Below are 21,274 nucleotides of genomic sequence, written 5' to 3'. Positions count from 1 at the left end.
TAACTAGACTAACCAATGAACACGTCGCTGTTTGTTCAAACTACTGAGCTGAATCAACAAAATTCAAAACAAAACAAAACAAAACAAAGAGTTTTTTTGTGACAACTGTTTTATGTTCAGTCAACTTTAATTTGTAAGAACAATTAAGTTAACTTGATCGATTTGTGTTGGAACATTTTTTAGCACTCTCACGATGGTGAAGTTTAGCTGACGATTCATTGTCTATAATAAATAATTGGGGTTATGTGATAACTTTTTGGTGTATTAGTGATTAATTTAGGGCCCATATATATATCTAATAATATATAGCCAAATATGTTGTAAGTTATACTTTATATAGAGTATATTATAGGGAATTATACTCCATGACACACTTGAAAAGATGATTACAAATCTCAAGAGGTTTTCCTCGTAAATTAAAGTACAGAAATTATGTTAATATGTGCATATTTGTTATTCAATGGTTGAAAAAGGACATGTAACCACCATTTCTACAATATTTTGAAATATATGTTGACTATATGTTGACGTATGATAGTTTTTCTAACCGTAAAATCTGAACATGAACTTGCGTGTTAAATATGTGATTTTTATAATTGATTTGATAATGAAAACTATAAAATAGCTATAAAAAAGCTATTCTCAGCAATGAGTTGTTTGCATGTCTGGTGTATAAACTATAGTTATCATTAGAGAGATGCATTAGAAACGCTATTTCCATGCAATTTCTCACTCTCACGAATTTGATAGTGAAAGTAAAATGCATATGTTTTTCGAAGGGTGATGTTTATTTTGGTTTTATTTTGGCATTCATAGGCTGTAATGCACAAACAAGCTTTCCTTAATGAAAAGTTGTGTGTTTCCACCTGTGTTTAATGGGAAATCGGACAGCTCCAAACAAGAGATTGAGACTTAGGCAATCAATTGCAGTGGATTTTCTGCTCTCGCTTTAATTCCCTTTGGCAGAGCGACCGATTCCTTCAACATCAAAAGGAACGGATGCTTCATTGCAGAAAATGCTGACGAATACTTAAAGCAGAAAATAATTGAAACGAGCCACTGTAATGGCGATTTGCAAAGCACTTTTTGAATTTGCAGTTCTCTGAGAATGAGGACTGTTTTTATACCCGCGGATTCCCATTTCTAAGGCTTTTTATCTTGGGTTGAGTGTAGTTGCCAGTTGATTACATCATCAGTCTCTTCGTGTCCCCTGCTTTAGACTGCTGTAACAAACGGATTTGCAATAAAGGGTCAGGCGGAGGGAAGCCACTGAGATGCATGAATAACCAAGTTCACAATGAACTGCAGAATGCATTGGCATCAGGTTAATGAGTGACCGGGAAAGTGCTGAAATGGAAATGTGTTTCAGTACTAGGCCATCTTACACTCTCAAGAAAAATTACATTTGCTGCTTGTTCAAATGAGCTGAAACAACACAATTATTAAGTCTTATTCTGGGACAACTTAGTTGTTTTATGTTTAATCCACTTTAGTTTGTTAAAGTAAAATATATTGTGTGAACTATATGTACATGAAAATCTTAAACCAAGATTTTATTAAAACTTCAAGACACCCTTGAGTACTTTTTTTTGAGATTTTAACAGATTTGTGTGTGTTGAGCAACAGTTAAGACAACATCAGCACCTGTTAGCTTTAATCGTGGGGAAAACTGGGTAATTTTGAGCTTTTGTCAGCTAATTTTATTCTCTGGGTTTAAATAGTTTTTGGAGCGGGATCAAAATCTGTATCGTAGTGAATCTGCTAGGGGAGTGATGATGCACCCATGCATTTCTCATTATTATTCATAGAGTTTTCTTATCCTATGAGAAGACCCTGCTTATTAATTATTATATGGACGTGCGTTCCAAAGGCAAGGCAGACCTGCCAAGCTGTGAGACCTGAACGATTACAAATTTCTTTAAATGTATATATATATATATATATATATATATATATATATATATATATATATATATATATATATATATATATATTCAATATATTCAATACATTCTAAGGAAGCCTATATGTGAAACACTGTCTCATGTCTCCAAAGTAATGCAAATTGTCAGTTTCAAAGCACAGTTGTGTCTATTGTCTAACAAATGGCAAAGTAACCCTTTCAAGTGGGTCAACTGGCCGCAGTATGACCCCAGTACGTCATTTGCACACTTTGTTTTCATGCTAAAATGTATCGTGAATGGGTACTTATATGCTGATAAGATTGGGGCTGGAGGAAAAGGTAATTTACCCTGCTGACTACAACACTTCATTTGCATGCTTTGTTTACGTTTGTATGTATTTAAAACTGAGTGCCTGCTGTACCAGTTCAGAGTTCTTTTGATGACGCCACAGAGACGGCGAGTTTCTTATTAAAGAATTCTGCTTTGAAGATACCCGAAAGTTCTCCCTGGTTTTTGGCTCATCTTAGAATTTCACAACAATTTTGGTGTCGTGACCCGCGTTGTATGTTTCCATGATCCACAGGGTTTGTTGCATGTTTTTCCCTGCGATTCTGTCAGGGCCGATACAGCAAAGCTGTTGGTTTGCAGCAAACATTTTTGTTGAGAAAGCTGTATAAGAGTTGGACAATAGCGGACTTTGTCTTTTATCAGTTGAGTTTGTTACCATTCAGACACATCACCTATCTGTGCTGCTGTGTTCGCCTATTAATGTTCGCAGGGTTAATGGTAGGAATAGATTGGGCAAGAGACCTGCTGCACTCCTATCCACTGTGTCTGCATTCAGACCCGGGGATTTATAGTGTTTATATAAACACGATTATCTTTATGATGATATAACAATTTGTTATGTGTACATGAAATAACAAATAACATATGTAGCAGGGCATTAAATTACTTACTGATTATTTATTTGCATTTTAATTTTGTAAATCATGCGTTAAATTAATCAAATCATGCATCTCCTCACAGTTTGTGTCTCATTTTGTGAGCCAACTGACAACTGTTCGCTCCCCTCTTTTTTCCCTGCTCTGCTGGCCACGCCCACACCTCCCTCTGCTTGCTCTACGCCCATCTCAGAGCATTTTTAAAAAAAATTCTGAGGTAGACTTGAACCAAAAAAGGGGGGTTTCATGGCTCTTTAAGGCAGTACACTGAAGGCAAATAGGATAAAAACAACAACAACAAAAAACAACAACTATGACCACACTCTTCCTGGTTGATTGATTATATTGATAACTGCAAAAAAAAAAAAGAGTAACACTTTATTTTCAGTACAAATTGTCACTATTGATTATTACCTCCCTATCATCAATATATTGGCTGTTTATTAGCACTTATAAAATACATATTCTGCATGATCTTATCCTACCTAATACCTAATCCTAACTACTAACATATTAACTATTAATAAGCAGCAACTTGAAGGATTTGTGTGGCGTAGCGGACGGGGGGGCCCTGCGTCAACACCCCCACCCCCCCGCTCTTCAGTATGTGATCGCACAACTCCCCCCGCGCTCTTTTTGCGGCCTGCATTTTGCACAATGCCACTGTGTGGATCCCAACATTTTTACAGTGTTTTCTACACTTCAATTTTTTTTTTTTCATCAATATCTTATGATTTCCTTCTCAAATGTGAATATTGTTATTTTTAGCCACTATTAACATACACTTACCGGCCACTTTATTAGGTACACCTTACTAGTACCGGGTTTGACCCCCTTTTACCTTCAGAACTGCTTTAATCCTTCGTGGAATAGATTCAACATGGTACAGGAAATATTCCTCAGAGATTTTGGTCCATATTGACATGATAGCATCACGCAGTTGCTGCAGATTTGTCAGCTGCACATCCATGATGTGAATCTCTTGTTCCACCACATTCCAAAGATGAAAATCCCAGTAGATCAGCAGTTTCTGAAATACTCAGACCAGCCCGTCTGGCACTAACAACCATGCCAAGTTCAAAGTTACCTAAATGAGCTTTCTTCCCCATTCTGATGCTCGGTTTGAACTGCAGCAGATCATCTTGACCATGTCTACATGCCTAAATGCATTGAGTTGCTGCCATGTGATTGGCTGATTTGAAATTTGCGTAAACAAGCAGTTGGACAGGTTTACCTAATAAAGTGGCCGGTGAGTGTATACAGTAACACAATTTTTCCATAACTTTCCAAAGCACATGAATATTACGCATGCAATTATTTGTTGGTTGCTAAAACATATCGTTTCGCAATGCACGTTTAACTAGACAATGAAGGGTTAACACCAGTAAAGCTCTGGAGTAGCGTTTCAAACCCCTAGATAAAAAGTAGTACTGACTCTGCTTCCAGATTACAAGTGCTTTTCTTTACCTGGAGTTAAAAGCAGTGTTTAGAGTGAAGAAAACACAGGGCTAAGTGTAGTGTGAAAAGCCCCGTAGGTATTAGGGCATAGAGATGAGATCGTTTTTGTGTGTATGTGTGAACTAGATGCCTGCTGAGGAAACTATATGTCAATATGCATCGACAAGTGCTCATACGGGATGGAACTGAGCCGCTGTGATTGTCAGTCAATGACTCATGTGTGCACAAACACACACATATTCTCACTAGATGGGTTTCTGTGCCGCTGTCTTCTCCAGGGAACGGTTGACAAATTATACACATAACATCCACTTATTACTGCCTAAACTGCAGAGAGAAACAGACAATGAGAGCTGCTTTAAAGAGGACAGGATGGAGTTACGATTAGCATGGCCTCAATGAATGTTAATTACACAATGCATCTGAAAGCAAAAATAACAATGAGATTATATTAAACATCAAGCGAAAAGCTCAGTGGAGATATGCAATTGAAAATGATTGCAACATAGGCTCATTCTGAAAATGTAGCCCTATATACATTTCTGGAGATCGCAAATTATGTAGCCAGAGGTACAAATGGCTGCATTTCGTTTTTAAAATGAACGCTACGTGGCGTATGATGCAGTTCCATTTTGCAATACCTGCTGACCGCTTACCTCCATATGGACAGCTTTCCCGCTGTTACCATTTTCAAGAAAGCGGGTAAGACAAAAACAAAAGACAAGAAATGAAATAAACAAGTAAATAACAGGGTAAGAATGTGGTAAAATATGTAATGGACTCCTCGCTGGCCTTCCCAAAAAGACAGTTGCAGCTCATCCCAAACGCTGCTCCCAGGATTCTGACGAGAACCAGAAAATCAGAGCAGATTACACCTGTCTTCAGGTTTTTACACTGGCTCCCAGTTACATTTGGAATATGTTTTAAAGTATTACTACTTGTCTATAAATCACTAAATGGCCTAGGACCTCAATACATTGCAGATATGCTCACCGAATACAAACCCAACAGATCCCTCAGATCATTAGGTCAGATGTGCTCCGACATTAGGCACATTCAAATCAAGACTGAAAACACATCTGTTTAGCCTTTACTCAATGAGCACTGTGCTACGTCCCACAGATCACACTATTATGTCTTTCTTTTCTTTTTCATTCATTTATAACCTGTTTTTAATACATTTTAATCTGTTTTTAATATTTTATTCTTTGTTGTTTTTATTTTCTGCTTTCTTTTATTCTTGTTTATGTAAAGCACTTTGAATTACCATCGTGTTTGAAATGTGCTATAGAAATAAACTTGTCCTACCTTGCCTTGAAAATGTAAGCATACAGTAGTATATCGAATCAAATCTTGGGTGAATGGACAAAAAAAAATCTCAAATCTGATTAAACGTGTTCATTTGTGTTCCAAAATCATAAGAAATTTGTTCATTCAAATCAATGTATTTTTTTTAAATCAAATCTGAAAAGTTTGTTTTCAGTCTGATGTTTAGTATTAAAAAACCCATCAAATGTCAGCACATTTATCCTGATTGAATCTCGGCGGTTGCATCAGGAAACTCCAAAGCATTTCCCATCAAATCACAGAGTCAGTGGAGCCGTGCTGACAAAAATTCCAGTCATTCAGCAAAAGGAGGGAGAAAAGCAGCCTCACGGGCCGCTGCCCTCACTTCAGAAACACAAATTGAAGCACATTTACAAACACACGTTTTCTCATTTTTCTGTTTGCTCGTGTGCTGCCCTTTCCCTCACACACACACACATCTCAGACGCAGCTGGGGCTCAAATCTGCAGCTGCACTTGTGGATGCAGAAATGATACGCACGATGCTTATATGTTTGTGTGCGTGTGTGTGCGTTTGCTGGTTTAGCTGTATCTAGTTTGATTACGATTCGGCAACACGCCTGCCACTGAAAAACACACGCTTGATCACATTTGACAGGTAGAGGCTCTCACGTATCATAGAAATCCAGCTTGTATTGCTCTTTCACCTGTGGCCTGAAATTTATGCCATTTATAAACGGGTGTGTGCGTGTACTGGTTTCGCTGGTTTATTAGGACGCAATTTTTTATGATGACATGGCTGTGACCTAGGTATTACAAAGCCAAGGTGGTTTATGAGGACATGCCTTATGTCTTTGTAGTACAAAATGTTTAAAATCATACTTGGATCAAACTACTTAGTACTACATACTACTTAAAATGAGTTGAAACAACACAGTTCTTACGTTTTTTAGGGGGAAACTGAATTGTTTTATGTTGGGACAACTTGAAGGAATTGTGTGGAACACTTACGGGTTAAGGGTAGTGTAGGGCATATAATACACATTTTTTACAATGTCCCCATAAACCATTAAAACCAACATGTGTGCGTGTGCACTGGTTTTGGTGGTCAAGAGCATAACTTTGTACAATTTTATGACATGGGTATGATGACTTAGGTATTTGTTATGATCACCAGTTATCGAGCGGCTGCAGATCACTGATAAACACGCAGATCGCAAAGGATTACAAATCCGCCATTACATAGACTACAAGTTCCAGTCATGCACCGCTCACACGCATCTGTTCTGAGTTCTGGTCATTATACACACACACACACACACACACACACGCACACACACACACACACACGCACACACACACACACACACAGCTGAGGCTCATCATTCATTCATTACAAGGACTATAAATACAGTGCACACACACACACACACATCATTGCTGAGTCTTGTTAACAGTTATTGGATCATTACGACGCGTTTCCCTTGCCTTGTCTTTCGTGTTTGACGTTTGCTTTGTTTTATTGTTTATTCCTGTCTGCTGCCTGCCTTTGACCATCTATCCGTCTGTTTAAGACTACAACTCTTGATTTCCTGTGTACATCTGTTTGTCCTGTTCTGTCTGTCCTTGTAATTCAAAACACCTAAAACATATTTAATAATCTTGTAATATTCAAAATTTGGGTTGGGGTTAGGGGGAGGTATAGGGTAGGTCCATATAATAAGTGTTTTTACAGTATGAAATATAGTACGCCATTGGAGAGTCCTCATAAACCACCAATACCAACGTTTGTGTGTGTGTGTGTGTATGTTTGTGACATATCAGGACACATATGTGAATTGTGAGATGGTGAATTATGAGGACATTGCTGATGTTCCCATTTTAAAAAGGCTTATAAATCTTTTTTATTTCAAGAAAGTAGAACTGTACAGTTTCCAGTGAGGGGTAGGGTTAGGTATAGGGTTGGGGTAGGACAATAGAAGAATACAGTATAAAAACCATGGAAACCTATTGAATGTCCCCATAATTCACAAAAACAAACCTGTGTTTGTGTGTGCGTATGAGTTGTGGCCAGTTAGGATGTGTGTCGGATGCTTCATTCACATTTTCTTTCAGTGTTCATTCATCAGGATTTTCTCTCCTGCTACGTGCTGTGCTCCCTGTCGCCTCTCCTCCCTCTCTTTCTGCCTGGCTTCCTGTTTTCATTTCGATTTTTCATTTCATTAAATGTGAGATGTGTCATTTTGATGACTGTTTCATTAACGGTGCTTTGCAGAGGCAGTTAATGTTGTGTCAGGAATTTAGATGAACTAGTTGATGGCGATATTTAGAGAACAAGATGAAGAGATGGTTGATAAAGTGCAGCTCGGAATAATTGTCAACAGAACATAAAACTAACCAAGCTAACATAAAACGATTACAAATATGATTAAAATACATCAAATACGTTATGATAGAAATGTAATATATACTATTTTACAGTAATTTTTACCAAATAAAATTAAATATTTAATTTCTAGTCTCATATACCTTCAGTTTAATATGATGTACTGAACTGAAATTGAAACCGAAATAATAATAATAAATGCTTAGAGACTTGAATATCAAAGTCTGCTTAGCCTAGTAACACCCTAGCCACCACCTACATTTTGGCGGCAAAAGTACAGTCATTTGATTGATGATGGTTTCGTTCATCAACAGTATAATAACCGCGTGTTGTCCTTATCATCTTCCTCTCTGTTAATTGCTCTCTTTGCTGCTGTAAATGGCGGTTCAGAGGTGCTGGTTGCTGGGGAGCTTAGAGGAATTCATTTTGGCTGCGGCGTTTCATGCTTGTTTCCAGCCAAGCCTGTGTGCGTTTTATGATTCATGTTCATGTTGCCTTGAAGAGAGCTGAGAAAAAATGACAGAGTTAATCAGGGATTAATTCAGCAGGGTGTGTGTGTGTGTGTGTGTTGTGGAGGGTAGTGGTGCAGACTGTTTCTATTCTAATTTCTGTGTATTTTAATCCTGTCTGAGAATTTTTTTCTTTGTAAAAAGAGACACTAATAAAAGTGAATCTCACAAGAAATATCAAATCTCAGAGTCAAAAAGTAGCATAGTTATGGGATAGTGGAGGTGTTTTGCAGTGTGGCATTAATTTTATAATTAAACATTTAAATGTTTACGTTACATCTAAATTTCACTAATAGAAAATAATAAATAAAGTCATACTGTCCAAAAACAATGAATTTATTAAAATCAATTTAGAAATTTTATCAGTTAGAATTTTTTTTTATTTTAATCAAAAAAGAAAAATTATATGTGCCATACATTCATTCATTCATTTTCAACCGGGTAATGGGGGCAGCAGTCTTAGGAGAGAACCCCAGACTTGCCTCTCCCCAGACACTTCCTCCAGCTCCTCTAGGGGGATCCTGAGGCGTTCCCTGGCCAGCCGAGAGACATAGTCCCTCCAGCGTGTCCTGGGTGTTCCCCGAGGCCTCCTCCCTCTGGGACATGCCTGGAACACCTCCCTAGGTAGGCGTCCAGGAGGCATCCGAAACAGATGCCCGAGCCACCTCAGCTGACTTTTCTCGATGTGGAGGAGCAGCAGATCTACTCCGAGCTCCTCTCAGGTGACAGAGCTCCTCACCCTATCTATAAGGGTGCGCCCTGTTACCCTGCAAAGGAAACTCATTTCGGCTGCTTGTATCCGAGATCTTGTCCTTTCTGTCATGACCCAAAGCTCATGACCATAGGCGAGAGTAGGAACGTAGATTGACCGGTAAATCGAGAGCTTTGCCTTTCGTCTCAGCTCCTTCTTTACCACAACGGACCGATACATTGACTTCATTACTGCGCTGACACTTCACCAATCTGCCTGTCAATGGCAAACCACCTTTTTCTGGTGGAGCACAATGGCCTCGGACTTGGAGGTGCTGATACTCATCCAAGCCATGTCACACTCTGCAGCAAACCGCCCCAGTGCATGCTGAAGGTCCATGTTCGATAAAGTCAACAGAAGAACATCTTCTGCGAATAACAGAGATGAGATCTTGTTGTCCCCGACCCGGACGCCCTCTAGCCCAAGGCTACGCTATGAAATTCCTTCCATAAAAATTATGAACAGAATTGATGACAAAAGACAGCCCAACATGCACTGGTTTGAGTTTGACTTATTGTCGGCAATGCAAACCAAACTCCTACTCTGGTCACACAAGAACAACACACCCCTTAACAAAGCACCTCTGACCCCATACTCCCGGAGCACACTCCACAGAATGCCACAAGGGACATGGTTGAATGCCTTCTCCAAGTCCCCAAAACACATGTGACCTGGTTGGGCATACTCCCATGAACCCTCGAGCACCCTGGTGAGGGTATAAAGCTCGTCCAGGGTACCACGGCCTGGACGAAAACCGCAATGTTCCTTCTGAATCCTAGGTTCAACTATCGGCCGGATCCTCCTCTCCAGCACCCTGCCATAGGCTTTCCCAGGGAGGCTGAGGAGTGTGATCTCCCTTTAGTTGGAACATACCTTCTGTCCCTCTTCTTAAAAATGGGAACCACCATCCCAGTTGCCCAGTCCAGAGGTACTGTCCCTGACCTCCATGCATTTTGTGAATTTTATTTCATATTTATCTCATTAGAAGTTATCTTTTCATTGTTTTTTCATTTTGTAATAAAATATGACCCAAACTTATTCTTCATAATTAATATATATATATATATATATATATATATATATATATATATATATATATATATATATATATACATATAAAAAGTAGGTATTAAAAGCGAAAGATGGGTTTCACATGGACAGAAAGAGTAAAAAAGTAGTTTTTTTTTTGTTATTGTGTGTGTGTGTGTGTGTGTGTGTGTGGTCACATGTCCAGTCATGCTGTAGAGTGTGTTTAGTGTCTGCAGCAGCGTGGCAACAGTGTAAGTTCGCCTGAGCAAACATTCCCTAATTCTTTACTCAGTGTTTTTAAAAGCTTTTACGTGTGCTGGCAGATGGCAGACGACATGGAGATTTTCTCAGGGATCTCAATCAGCAAATGAGTGTTCTCAAATCTCAGGCCACCCGTCCACACACGCACACACACAAACACGAAAAAGGTCAAAAATGACTGTGATGAATATGTTTCAGAGGTCTCCTACAATAAGTTTACTTCTATTCCAAGTCAAAAAACGAAAACCTTCTTATTATATACACACTTCAGCATCAGCTTTTGTCTAAATGTCTCTTAAACGGTTTAAGAATCCATTCTCCATTGGAAGAGTGTTGTTTTAATGAAATTTGATACCGCACGCACATTTCATTCATGCCCCCGTGACAAACTGGGGTATTAGATGCAAATAAGGAGTAAGGACTGGTGAGAGTGTTATGGAATATTAACGCACGCCAAACGGAAAGAAGAAAAACTTCCGCTTTTCGCGATGTGTGTGTGATTGTGTGTGTGTGTGCGGTCCTTTACTGACAACAAGTGTGGATCTTGTCGGAAAATATGGTAAAAAGTCCTACATGACGGTAATAGCTTGATTGTGGTGTTTACTTCTATAATGGCACTAATATATGCAAACTCCACGTCTTAATTTCATTTCTGTTTATTTCAGTTATGACTTTAGTCAGATTAAGGTGATCAAAAATCGCTGTTTTGAGCATGTGTAGGCTTATAGTTCAAAATTTATGTTTAACGGAATAAACGGTTAGTAAACACAAGTACATCTTATTGAACATCATTTATTTTCCTCACCAATTATCATAGTAGAGAAGAGTTTCTCAAGCAGCTTGTGATGCAGTCTGAAAACAGGAGATGAGCCCCTGGTCTAATGCGCCACCTGGCTTGAGAAACCCATTCTCAAAGACTTATAATTGGGGTAGCACACATATTCTGAATGCCTTCAGCAGAATTCAAATAAGCCATTTTAATCTAGGTTAATTTTTTTATCTATTCCCACCTATTATATATATATATATATATATATATATATATATATATATATATATATATATATATATATATATATATATATATATATATATATATATATATATATATATATTCCAGCTCTACAATCATGACTGAAACCTTCTCTCTCTCTCTCTTTTTAAGGGGTGCGTTCTCAGAAGTGGTCCTGGCAGAGGAACGGTCCACGGGAAAGATGTACGCTGTGAAATGCATCCCTAAAAAAGCGCTGAAGGGGAAGGAGAGCAGCATCGAGAACGAGATCGCCGTTCTGCGCAAGTGAGCTCCATTGCCCACACCTCACACCTGTACCCATGGCAACAGCATCCACACTCATTCTCTCAGTTTGCCAGCTTGTTTGCCTGAGGTTTGACCCGCAGTTACTGTGGTAACTTCAGTGCCCTCGTCCAATTACAGCAGGGAAGCTCCCGCAGATGTTTTCGCTCCATGAAGCTGCACGCGAGCAGACCGTGTGTCTGTGAGTGTGGACAGAGGCTTGGACTGCGCGCACAATGAAAAACAAGCCTATTAGATGGAAAGGATAGTATACAAATGTGTGCAGTATTAAACTATACAGCTAAAGATTTAATTATGAGCTTATGATCATGATTTTTAACAGAGCTAGGAATTTAAAACAGTATTTCCTATAATATTTTTTCTTCTGGAGAAAAAAAATCTATTTTCTAAAAATGTCTATATTCTAATTTCTTAAAAAGGTATTATCTATAACAGGGGTCGAGAACTTTTTTTTATTAAATGCATTTTTTTAAAGAGCCATGGGGGGGGGGGGGGGGGGGGGGGGTAAATAACAAAACCTTTTTAAAAAATTTTATTTATTTATTTATTTATTTATTTATAAACAAAACCTTCATTTATGTCCATGAATACTCAAATATAATAGAATTTTTATAGAATTTTTTTTTCTTTTTGCCCTTGCCACTCATGAATGAATTAGTGTCACAATTCAAGTTAAACCACGGGCCACACATGAGCATTAGTTAAAAATTTTCATTTATTGTAAACTGATATTTTATTTATTTTACTGTAAAATGTGATATAAAGGGAATTGCAATTGTATTTTCAATAGGAACTGATTTCTAGTTACATTCATAGGTTCCCTACCCCTGATCTATAACATAGACAATATTAACAAATGTTTGTTGTGCAGAAAAATCTGCATATTAGAAGGATTTCTGAAGAATCAATTAGCACTAAAGACTGGAATAATGATGCAAAAATTCAGAAATAACAGAAATAAATTACATTTTAAAATATATTTAATAGAAAGATTAACTTTAAACCATTAAAATATTACATGCACACACACGCACGCACGCACACACGCACGCACGCACACACGCACGCACGCACGCACACACACAAATATATTGTATTTTATCATTACAAATGGGTGGCTTGTGATGTCAGATTTCATAGTATGTGAGCTTATGAATATTAATAAGCTTGCTAGATTAAATTGAGGTTGCCAGGCAATTGTAGATGTTTTAGTAATTTTCCCTAATTCATATTTATAAAGAGTTCCACACTGACTTGGCATTGACAAACTGGTAAATTATAATTAATTATGCATATACAATAAATTAGGCCAATCATTTATTCTTATTTTGCAATCCATTATAAAGAAATTTGTAATGCCTCAAATTTGTGCATGGCTGTATTATTTATATATAACAATTGGAGTATACATGCATGACCTTATTTATCAGTGTTAACAGTGCCTCGACTGTGGGAGAAACCAAAGTACCCGGAGGAAAACCACGCGTATACGGGGGGAACATGCAAACTCCACACAGAAATGCCAACTGGCCCAGCCCTTATAGCACTATACAGTTGAAGTCAGAATTATTAGCCCCCCTTTGGAAATTATTTATTTATTTTTTTATATTTCCTAAATGATGTTTATCAGAGCAGGAAATTTTCACAGTATGTCTGATAATATTTTTTCTTCTAGAGAAAGTCTTATTTGTTTTATTTCGATTAGAATAAAAGCAGTTTTTAATTTTTTAAAAGCCATTTTAAGGTCAATATTATTAGCCCCTTTTAGCTATATTTTTTTCCTGATAGTCTACAGATCAAACCATCATTATTCAATAACTTGCCTAATTACTCTAACCTGTCTAGTTAACCTAATTAACCAAGTTAAGCCTTTAAATGTCACTTTAAGCTGTATAGAAGTGTCTTGAAAAATATCTAGTAAAATATTATTTACTGTCATCATGACAAAGATAAAATAAATCAGTTATTAGAAATGAGTTATTAAAACTATTATGTTTAGAAATTGTTGTTGAAAAAAATCTTCTTTCCATTAAACAGAAATTGGGGAAAAAATAAACAGGGGGGCTAATAATTCTGACTTTAACTCTATATATTTTTTAAAAAAATCACGATTACATATATTTTTAAAAATTTTATGTTGGCACGGGATCTGAGCTGTACTGGTTTACTGGCCAATGTCAGCAGAAAGTTAACGGAGCATTTGCTTTGGGTGGTTAGCAACTGAGTAGAGCACACGACCAGCGTCACACCACTCAGTTCCGCTCAAATGCTCTGGCTGCTACATCAAATATGTATATCAGTCCGGTATGTTCCCTATGTTACATAACTGCCCCCTGCTGGCCATGTCTTTCTTGTGTTACACCATTTTATGTTGTGCCGTGCAGTACTGCAGCACTTTGTGTGGTCACATTCATTCACTTGCGCATTCTCAGTAGCCACATCTGTCTATCAATAGATCAACACCAGGAAGAATAAATTAATTTTTAATTTTTTGGTTGAACTATCCCTTTAATTCTCCCAATAAGCCAAGACAACAAAACAGCCTTGCAGACTAAATCCCAAACACACACAACACGGTATTCTTTCCGTTAGTACCAATGCAAATGAAAGCAGGTGTGTTCAGTGTGTCTGACATATGGCTTGCGTTCCCTTGAGACTCATCAGAAAAGCCTGTGTGTGATTCTGACATGGACTGCTGTTGTCGTGGCGATGGCACCCTGGAGATCGGGCATACAGTTTTGTCCTTCAACTTGCAGTCTCCCTTGTCTCATATCATAGCAACCAGTGATTGACAGCCCGTCTGCCATCTCCAGGGTGATGCCACAAGCCTGTAATTAGATCAGCAACCAGAGCATGTTCGTGATCCGTTCGCGCATGTATATGACAGAACCATGTATATATATAGAGAGAGAGAGAGATGGAGATATTTCCAAATGAGATAATGAGATGCCTTTGTAGGTTATAGTTTAATAATAATAATACCCGCGGAGAATCACTAACGCACACTCCCAGCATGCCTCGGAATGATGCTGGCTGCCTGACTAATGTTATGTTTAAATACTTAAGTCAATTCAATTTGTCCTGACATGGGACTTGATAACCCAGAGGGAACGTTTTATTGCTCAGAGCCACAGATCACGAGACGGAATTGAGTTCTAATCAGGCACTATGCACTCTCTGAAAAATACTTTTGCTGCTTGTTCAAACTGCTTATTTAAAATGAGTTGAAACAACACAATTCCTAAGTTTTTTGGGGGGACAACGACTTAATTGTTTCATGTTTGATTCATTTAAAATTGATTTAAAAAGAAAAGGTAAGGGGCTGCAAACAATTTAAATTTAAATTTAAACATTTACTTTTAAACAATACATTTTCAATGTTCAACTTAATTTGTTTGCTTAAATTCAGCCTATATAAATAGTTAACAACCACTTTTAAAAAAATCAGTGTGTTCCACTTTCAGTGATACACTGCTGATAGATACAGCAGCCAATCAAACAAGATTTGGTGCAGGATTATGGACCAATGAGGTAAACTCAAAATTCAAAATGAACTAACTAACTAACTAACTAACTAACTAACTAACTAACTAACTAACTAACTAACTAACTAACTAACAAATAAAAACAGTGCCTCGTGTCTCATGTTTCGGAGTTGATTATAAACGCCACCACAAAATCTTTACTACAACTGGTAAACTTGAAATTGGAAAACAACTATTAACTAACTAACTAACTAACTAACTAACTAACTAACTAACTAACTAACTAACTAACTAACTAACTAACTAACTAACTAACTAACTAACTAACTAACTAACTAACTAATCAAAAAAGTATCTAATATTTCATAATTGATTATAAACGCCACATCAAAATCGTTATTACAACTGGTAAACTCAAAATTCGAAATGAACTACTAACTAAATAACTAGCTAGCTAGCTAGCTAACTAACTAACTACTTAACTAACTAACTAACTAACTAACTAATGAAAAAAGTATATCATGTCTCATGTTTCGTAGTTGATTAAACGGCACCTCAAAATCGTTGTTGCAACTGAAAAACTCAAGATTCTAAAAAAAACGACTAACTAACTACCTAACTAACTAGCTAGCTAACTAACTATCAAAAAAGTATCTCATGTCTCATATTTCTTAAGTGATTATAAACGCCACCACAAAATCTGGTAAACTCAAAATTCTAAACAAACTACTAACAAAATAACTAGCTAGCTAGCTAACTAACTAACTAACTAACTAATCAAAAAAGTATCTCATGTCTCATGTTTCGTAGTTGATTATAAATACCACCACAAAATCGTTATTACAACTGGTAAACTCAAAATTTTAAAACAACTACTAACTGACTAACTACCTAGCTAACCAACCAAGAACTAACTAACAAATCAAAAAGTATCTCATGTCTCATGTTTTGTAGTTGATTAAACACCACCACAAAATCGTTATTACAACTGGTAAAAAATTACTAGCTAACTAACTAACTAACTAACTAAGAACTAATTAAGTAACTAAGAACTAACTATACTTACTAACTAACTAAGAACTAACGAAATAATGACTAACTAACTAACTAACTAACTAACTAACTAACTAACTAACTAACTAACTAACTAAGAACAAACTAACAGTATTGTATGTCTATCATGGAGAAGCAACTGAGATATTCATAAGATCTTTTCCTCTTTAATAAAAACAAATCTCACGCCACATCAGATAACGTGAACACCTCTGAAGTGAATCATCTCTGGCTTAAAAGCATCTAAAAGCAAATCCATTTCCAAAGCGAGACCCTGCTTTTAAAAGGTAAATTGCTAGTGATCCTAGTTATTTAATTCTCAAACGACCTCTTTTATTGGTGTTATATTTATTAAATGAAGGAATAGAGAATGTGTGTGTGTGTTTTTTGTTCCTTCTATCCCTTAATGCTTTCTCCTCTTGAATCAAATGAAAAAAAGATGGTTTCAGAGGCAGCGAATGAGTCGTGCTACAGCTTCTGCCCACTCACTGCTGAAAGAGAGAAACAGACAGAAAAAAAGCAGCGAGCGCATGAAAGAGGGATATTAAACCACTGAATGGCTTTGTAATCCTCCCCGCAGACAACTTTTCCATAATCAGTTTTTGCCAAAAATCGATATGTCAAAGTATGATTCGACCTCAAAAAACATCATTTATTCATTCGCTAACATATTAATACACTGCATCATAGGTGACTCCCAGTTCACTGAATCATGAATCGGGCACACAATGAATCACTCGCTCTCTGATTCATCCATAATACGAGCATTTATGACAAAAACAAAATACACCAGTCTATTGTTCTGGGAATTGAAGCTTTTTTTCCTTTTATCTGAAATGATTGCTTCTTTACCTGCGAGGATCAATCTTTGCTGAACATATGGATGAAGAAAGAGAGAGTTAATTATAGGAAACTAAGGCGGACTGGGGGAAAACAAATGTATTATCTGTGCTTGCCGACGTCCATTATGTGCGCATGAGCGTCTTGTTATTGTCCGCTCACTTGCGTCATTGCCCGGCCTGTTATCGTGTGCCAGTTGGACTCGCTGATCAGAATTCACTTAAAATGCAATGCTAATGTGTATACACATGGTCAGCATGACTGCGTTACCATGACTAGAGAAGAGAGACAGAAAGAGAGAGAGAGAGAGAGAGAGAGAGAGAGAGATGTTAACTGCAGGGAAGAAAAACAAAACAATAATATTGCTGGCTTATATGACAGAGATGAAAAAGGCACTTTTAAAAGCAGCGTCCTTTAGATGTCAACAGTTAAAGTTGTGTATTTAAATGCTTTGTAAAGCAATTTTATTATTTGTTTTGGTGTATTATAATATTCACTAACCGGCCACTTTATTAGGTACAATGTCCAACTGCTCATTAATGCAAATTTCTAATCAGCCAATCTCATAGCAGCAACTTAATGCATTTAGGCATGTAGACATGGTTAAGACGATCTGCTGCAGTTCAAACCGAGCATCATAATGGGAAAGAAAAGTGATTTAAGTGACTTTGAACGTGGCATGATTGTTGGTGCCAGACGGGCTGTCACGAGTATCAGAAACTGCTGATCTACTGGGGTTTTCACGCACAACCATCTCTAGGGTTTACAGAGAATGGTGTAAAAGAGAGAAAATATCCAGTGAGCGGCAGTTCTGTGGGCGCAAATGTCTTGTTGATGCCAGAGGTCAGAGGAGAATGGTCAGAGTGGTTCCAGCTGATAAAAAGGCAACAGTATCTTAAATAACCACTCGTTACAATGGAGGTCTGCAGAAGAACCTTGAGGCAGATGGGCTACAGCAGCAGAAGATCACACCTGGTGCCACTCCTGTCAGCTAAGAACAGGTAACTGAGGCTACAATTCGCACAGGCTCACCAAAATTGGACAAAAGAAGATTAGAAAACGTTGCCTGGTTTGATGAGTCTCAGAATTGATAGGGTCAGAATTTGGCATTAACAACATGAAAGGTGATGGTGTAATGGTGTGGGGGATATTTTCTTGGCACACTTTGGGCCCATTAATATCAATCGAGTATCGTGTCAGAGCCACAGCTTACCTGAGTATTGTTGCTGACCATGTCCATCCCTTTATGACCACAGTGTACTCATCTTCTGATGGCTACTTCCAACAAGATAACATGCCATGTCATAAAGCACGAATTATCTCAGACTGGTTTCTTGAACATGACAATGAGTTCACTGTACTCAAATGGCCCCCACAGTCACCAGACTCAATCCAATAGAGCCCCTTTGGGATGTGGTGGAACGGGAGATTCGCATCATGGATGTGCAGCTGACAAATCTGCAGAAACTGCGTTATGCTATCATGTCAATATGGACCAAAATCTCTGAGGAATATTTCAAGTACCTTGTTGAAACTATGCCACAAAGGATCAAGGCAGTTCTGAAGGCAAAAGGGGGTCCAACCCGGTACTAGTAAGGTGTACCTAATAAAGTGGCCGGTGTGTATATATACAATAAAAATCTAATTGAAATATTTTGGTTATCTTAAAGGGAACCTATTAAGCCCCTTTTTTACAAGATGTAAAAAAAAGTGTGTATGTGAAGTTCAGCTCAGCCTAAAATACCACACAAATAATGTCACTCTGAAACTGCCCCTTTCAGGCTTTGATTTTAATTGTGCCATTTTAGTGACTGTCGCTTTAAATTCAAATGAGATTGTGCTCTTGAGGGCGGAGCTACAAATGCCTATGTGTCAGCATAGTGGCAGATTCAAAAACAATGCTAATGAGAGAGAGATCGTCACTAGTGGGCGGGGCTTTCCTTATCTGATGACAAATAGAAAGGGAGAATGTCAATCAAATTGTTTCTGCAGACTGTTTTTATGAAGTGTGATTATAAAAAATACAATTAATACATTTTACCATTAAAAGCTGGTTATATTCATAGACTGATGCTACACAACTGTGCTTAAGCCCCTTATAAATGTGATTTTTGCATAGATTTGAGATTCTCGAGATTCATGTAAAAATGTTTAATGTATTTTAATTTATTTTTTGTCACACGTATTTCAGTTTGTTAAGCAGCATCCGCATTAGATGTCAACAGTTATACTAGATCTGCATTTAGATGCTTCATAAAGCAATTGAGTCTTTTTTTGGTGCATATATATTAAAATCAAAGTAAAATGTTTTCTTTATCTTAACAAACTGAAATGCAAGTAAAGATATGTGAATGCTAAAAGTGTGTAGTGCATGCAGCTTCATGGCATAAAGCATGGTGGTGCTTATTGTATATTTTCATGGGCTTATGGAAATGCGCAACACTGAAGTATTCATATGCTTATGAGGAGGTCTGGAATGTTCCACTCGCTTAAATTCACATCCTAAATAAACCCTAAGGCAATGTGTGTTTAATTCCAACAGACACATGCATGCATACACACATTAGTTTACTTCCAATGTGTTTTTCTTTATAATAATAATAATAATAATAATAATAATAATAATAATAATAATAATAATAATAATAATAATAACATTTATAATAATAATAATAATAATGTTTTGATTAGCAATTAAATATGATTTTTACCACTGTTTGTTTATGTCTAGCTATGTTTATGCATATCAACCTGCATATGTGCATATATATTTAATTGTAGACTTTATATTAACTTTATATTATAAATATTATATGAAAAAACAATGCATATATAATTTCTAATTTTTTATAAATACATATTATGTAATATTTTCCTTACAGATGAATAGATACACTTTGTATACCTCAGAAATGAATATAACCTTGTATCATATTAATAGTTTATTAATATTAAGTTGTCAGACCGTACTGAAGCAGTCTGTTATGTGCATTTTGTTTTACAGAATTAAGCATGAGAACATAGTGGCTCTTGAAGACATCTACGAAAGCTCAGATCACCTCTACCTTATAATGCAGCTGTGAGTATGTTCAATGCATACACAATTACCCACAATGTACTGCAAACATTCACTCTGTACACATTTTAACAAGCCAACACCCAGTTTTTTGCTTATGTGTATGAGTTTGGAGCTGGAAAGCTACCTTGTATTGTTGTATAAAGCATGAATTTATTTCGTCATTATGATTTTCTATCATTTCAAGAGTTCACACTTAGCTGATGATTGATTATGGAGCTTGTTTGGCATTCTGTCCCGGGAGAGAGCCCTGAGCTCATAAGATCCTCGAGCCTGGGGCTCCCTCCCGTTTGCCAGGTGAGAGGGGAGTTTGAGCTCAGGTAGATCTTGAGAACTTCCCTGCTGTAGTAGCTAATGAACAGATAGTGATCACTCTTAAGAGATAACTACTTACTAGGAGCATGTCTATGGTGCCGATTTGGATTAGTCAATTAACTTAAGTTGCATGTTTTTGGACGGTGGGAGGAAACCAGGGAACCCGGGGGGAACCTATGTGAGCATGGGGAGAATTTGTAAACTCACAGAAATGTTGGCTGGCTTGGTAAGGACTAGAACCAGTGACGTTCTTGCTGTGAGGCAACAGTGCTAACCACTGGACCACCATGCCACCCATCTAGGGAAGGAGGAGGAGTAGGGGTGGAAGGGGGGATTCTTCAAAACGAAGAAGGCTGTTATATGGAACTTAAGTGTATTTATAGTTGCTTAGGAATCATCTGATTGGTGAATCATAAATTAAATAATGCGGGACCGGCTGCAAGCAATCATTAGCATGTGATAATCTCGAAATTAGTTAAATAAACTTCACATCTATCAATCTTTATTTCACAAGAATTAACATGGGATTTGTCAATTACGTGTTTTTAAATTAGTTTTAAAAAACATCTTGCTGGCGTATTTCATCCCCAAAAAATTAATGCTTATTTAGTAATAATCTTCCATTCCACCGCATGATCACAAATCAAACATGGCATCTACAT

The 21,274-nt window shown here is 37.2% G+C and overlaps 1 protein-coding gene across 1 annotated transcript in view; it reads left to right on the top strand.

The window, feature by feature from the left end:
* camk1da (calcium/calmodulin-dependent protein kinase 1Da) overlaps positions 1 to 21,274 on the top strand; it is a 104,646-nt gene that overhangs the window by 50,862 nt on the left and 32,510 nt on the right. The window contains exons 2-3 of the mRNA XM_056456030.1: positions 11,694 to 11,825; positions 20,226 to 20,300. Of these exons, the coding sequence (XP_056312005.1) occupies positions 11,694 to 11,825; positions 20,226 to 20,300 (207 nt within the window). The remainder of the gene's footprint in view (positions 1 to 11,693; positions 11,826 to 20,225; positions 20,301 to 21,274) is intronic.

Source organism: Danio aesculapii, chromosome 4 (assembly GCF_903798145.1).
Source record: "Danio aesculapii chromosome 4, fDanAes4.1, whole genome shotgun sequence".
Taxonomy (NCBI): Eukaryota; Metazoa; Chordata; class Actinopteri; order Cypriniformes; family Danionidae; genus Danio; species Danio aesculapii.
The sequence above is the reverse complement of the archived record's forward strand: the minus strand, read 5'-3'. Positions and strand labels throughout refer to the sequence as shown.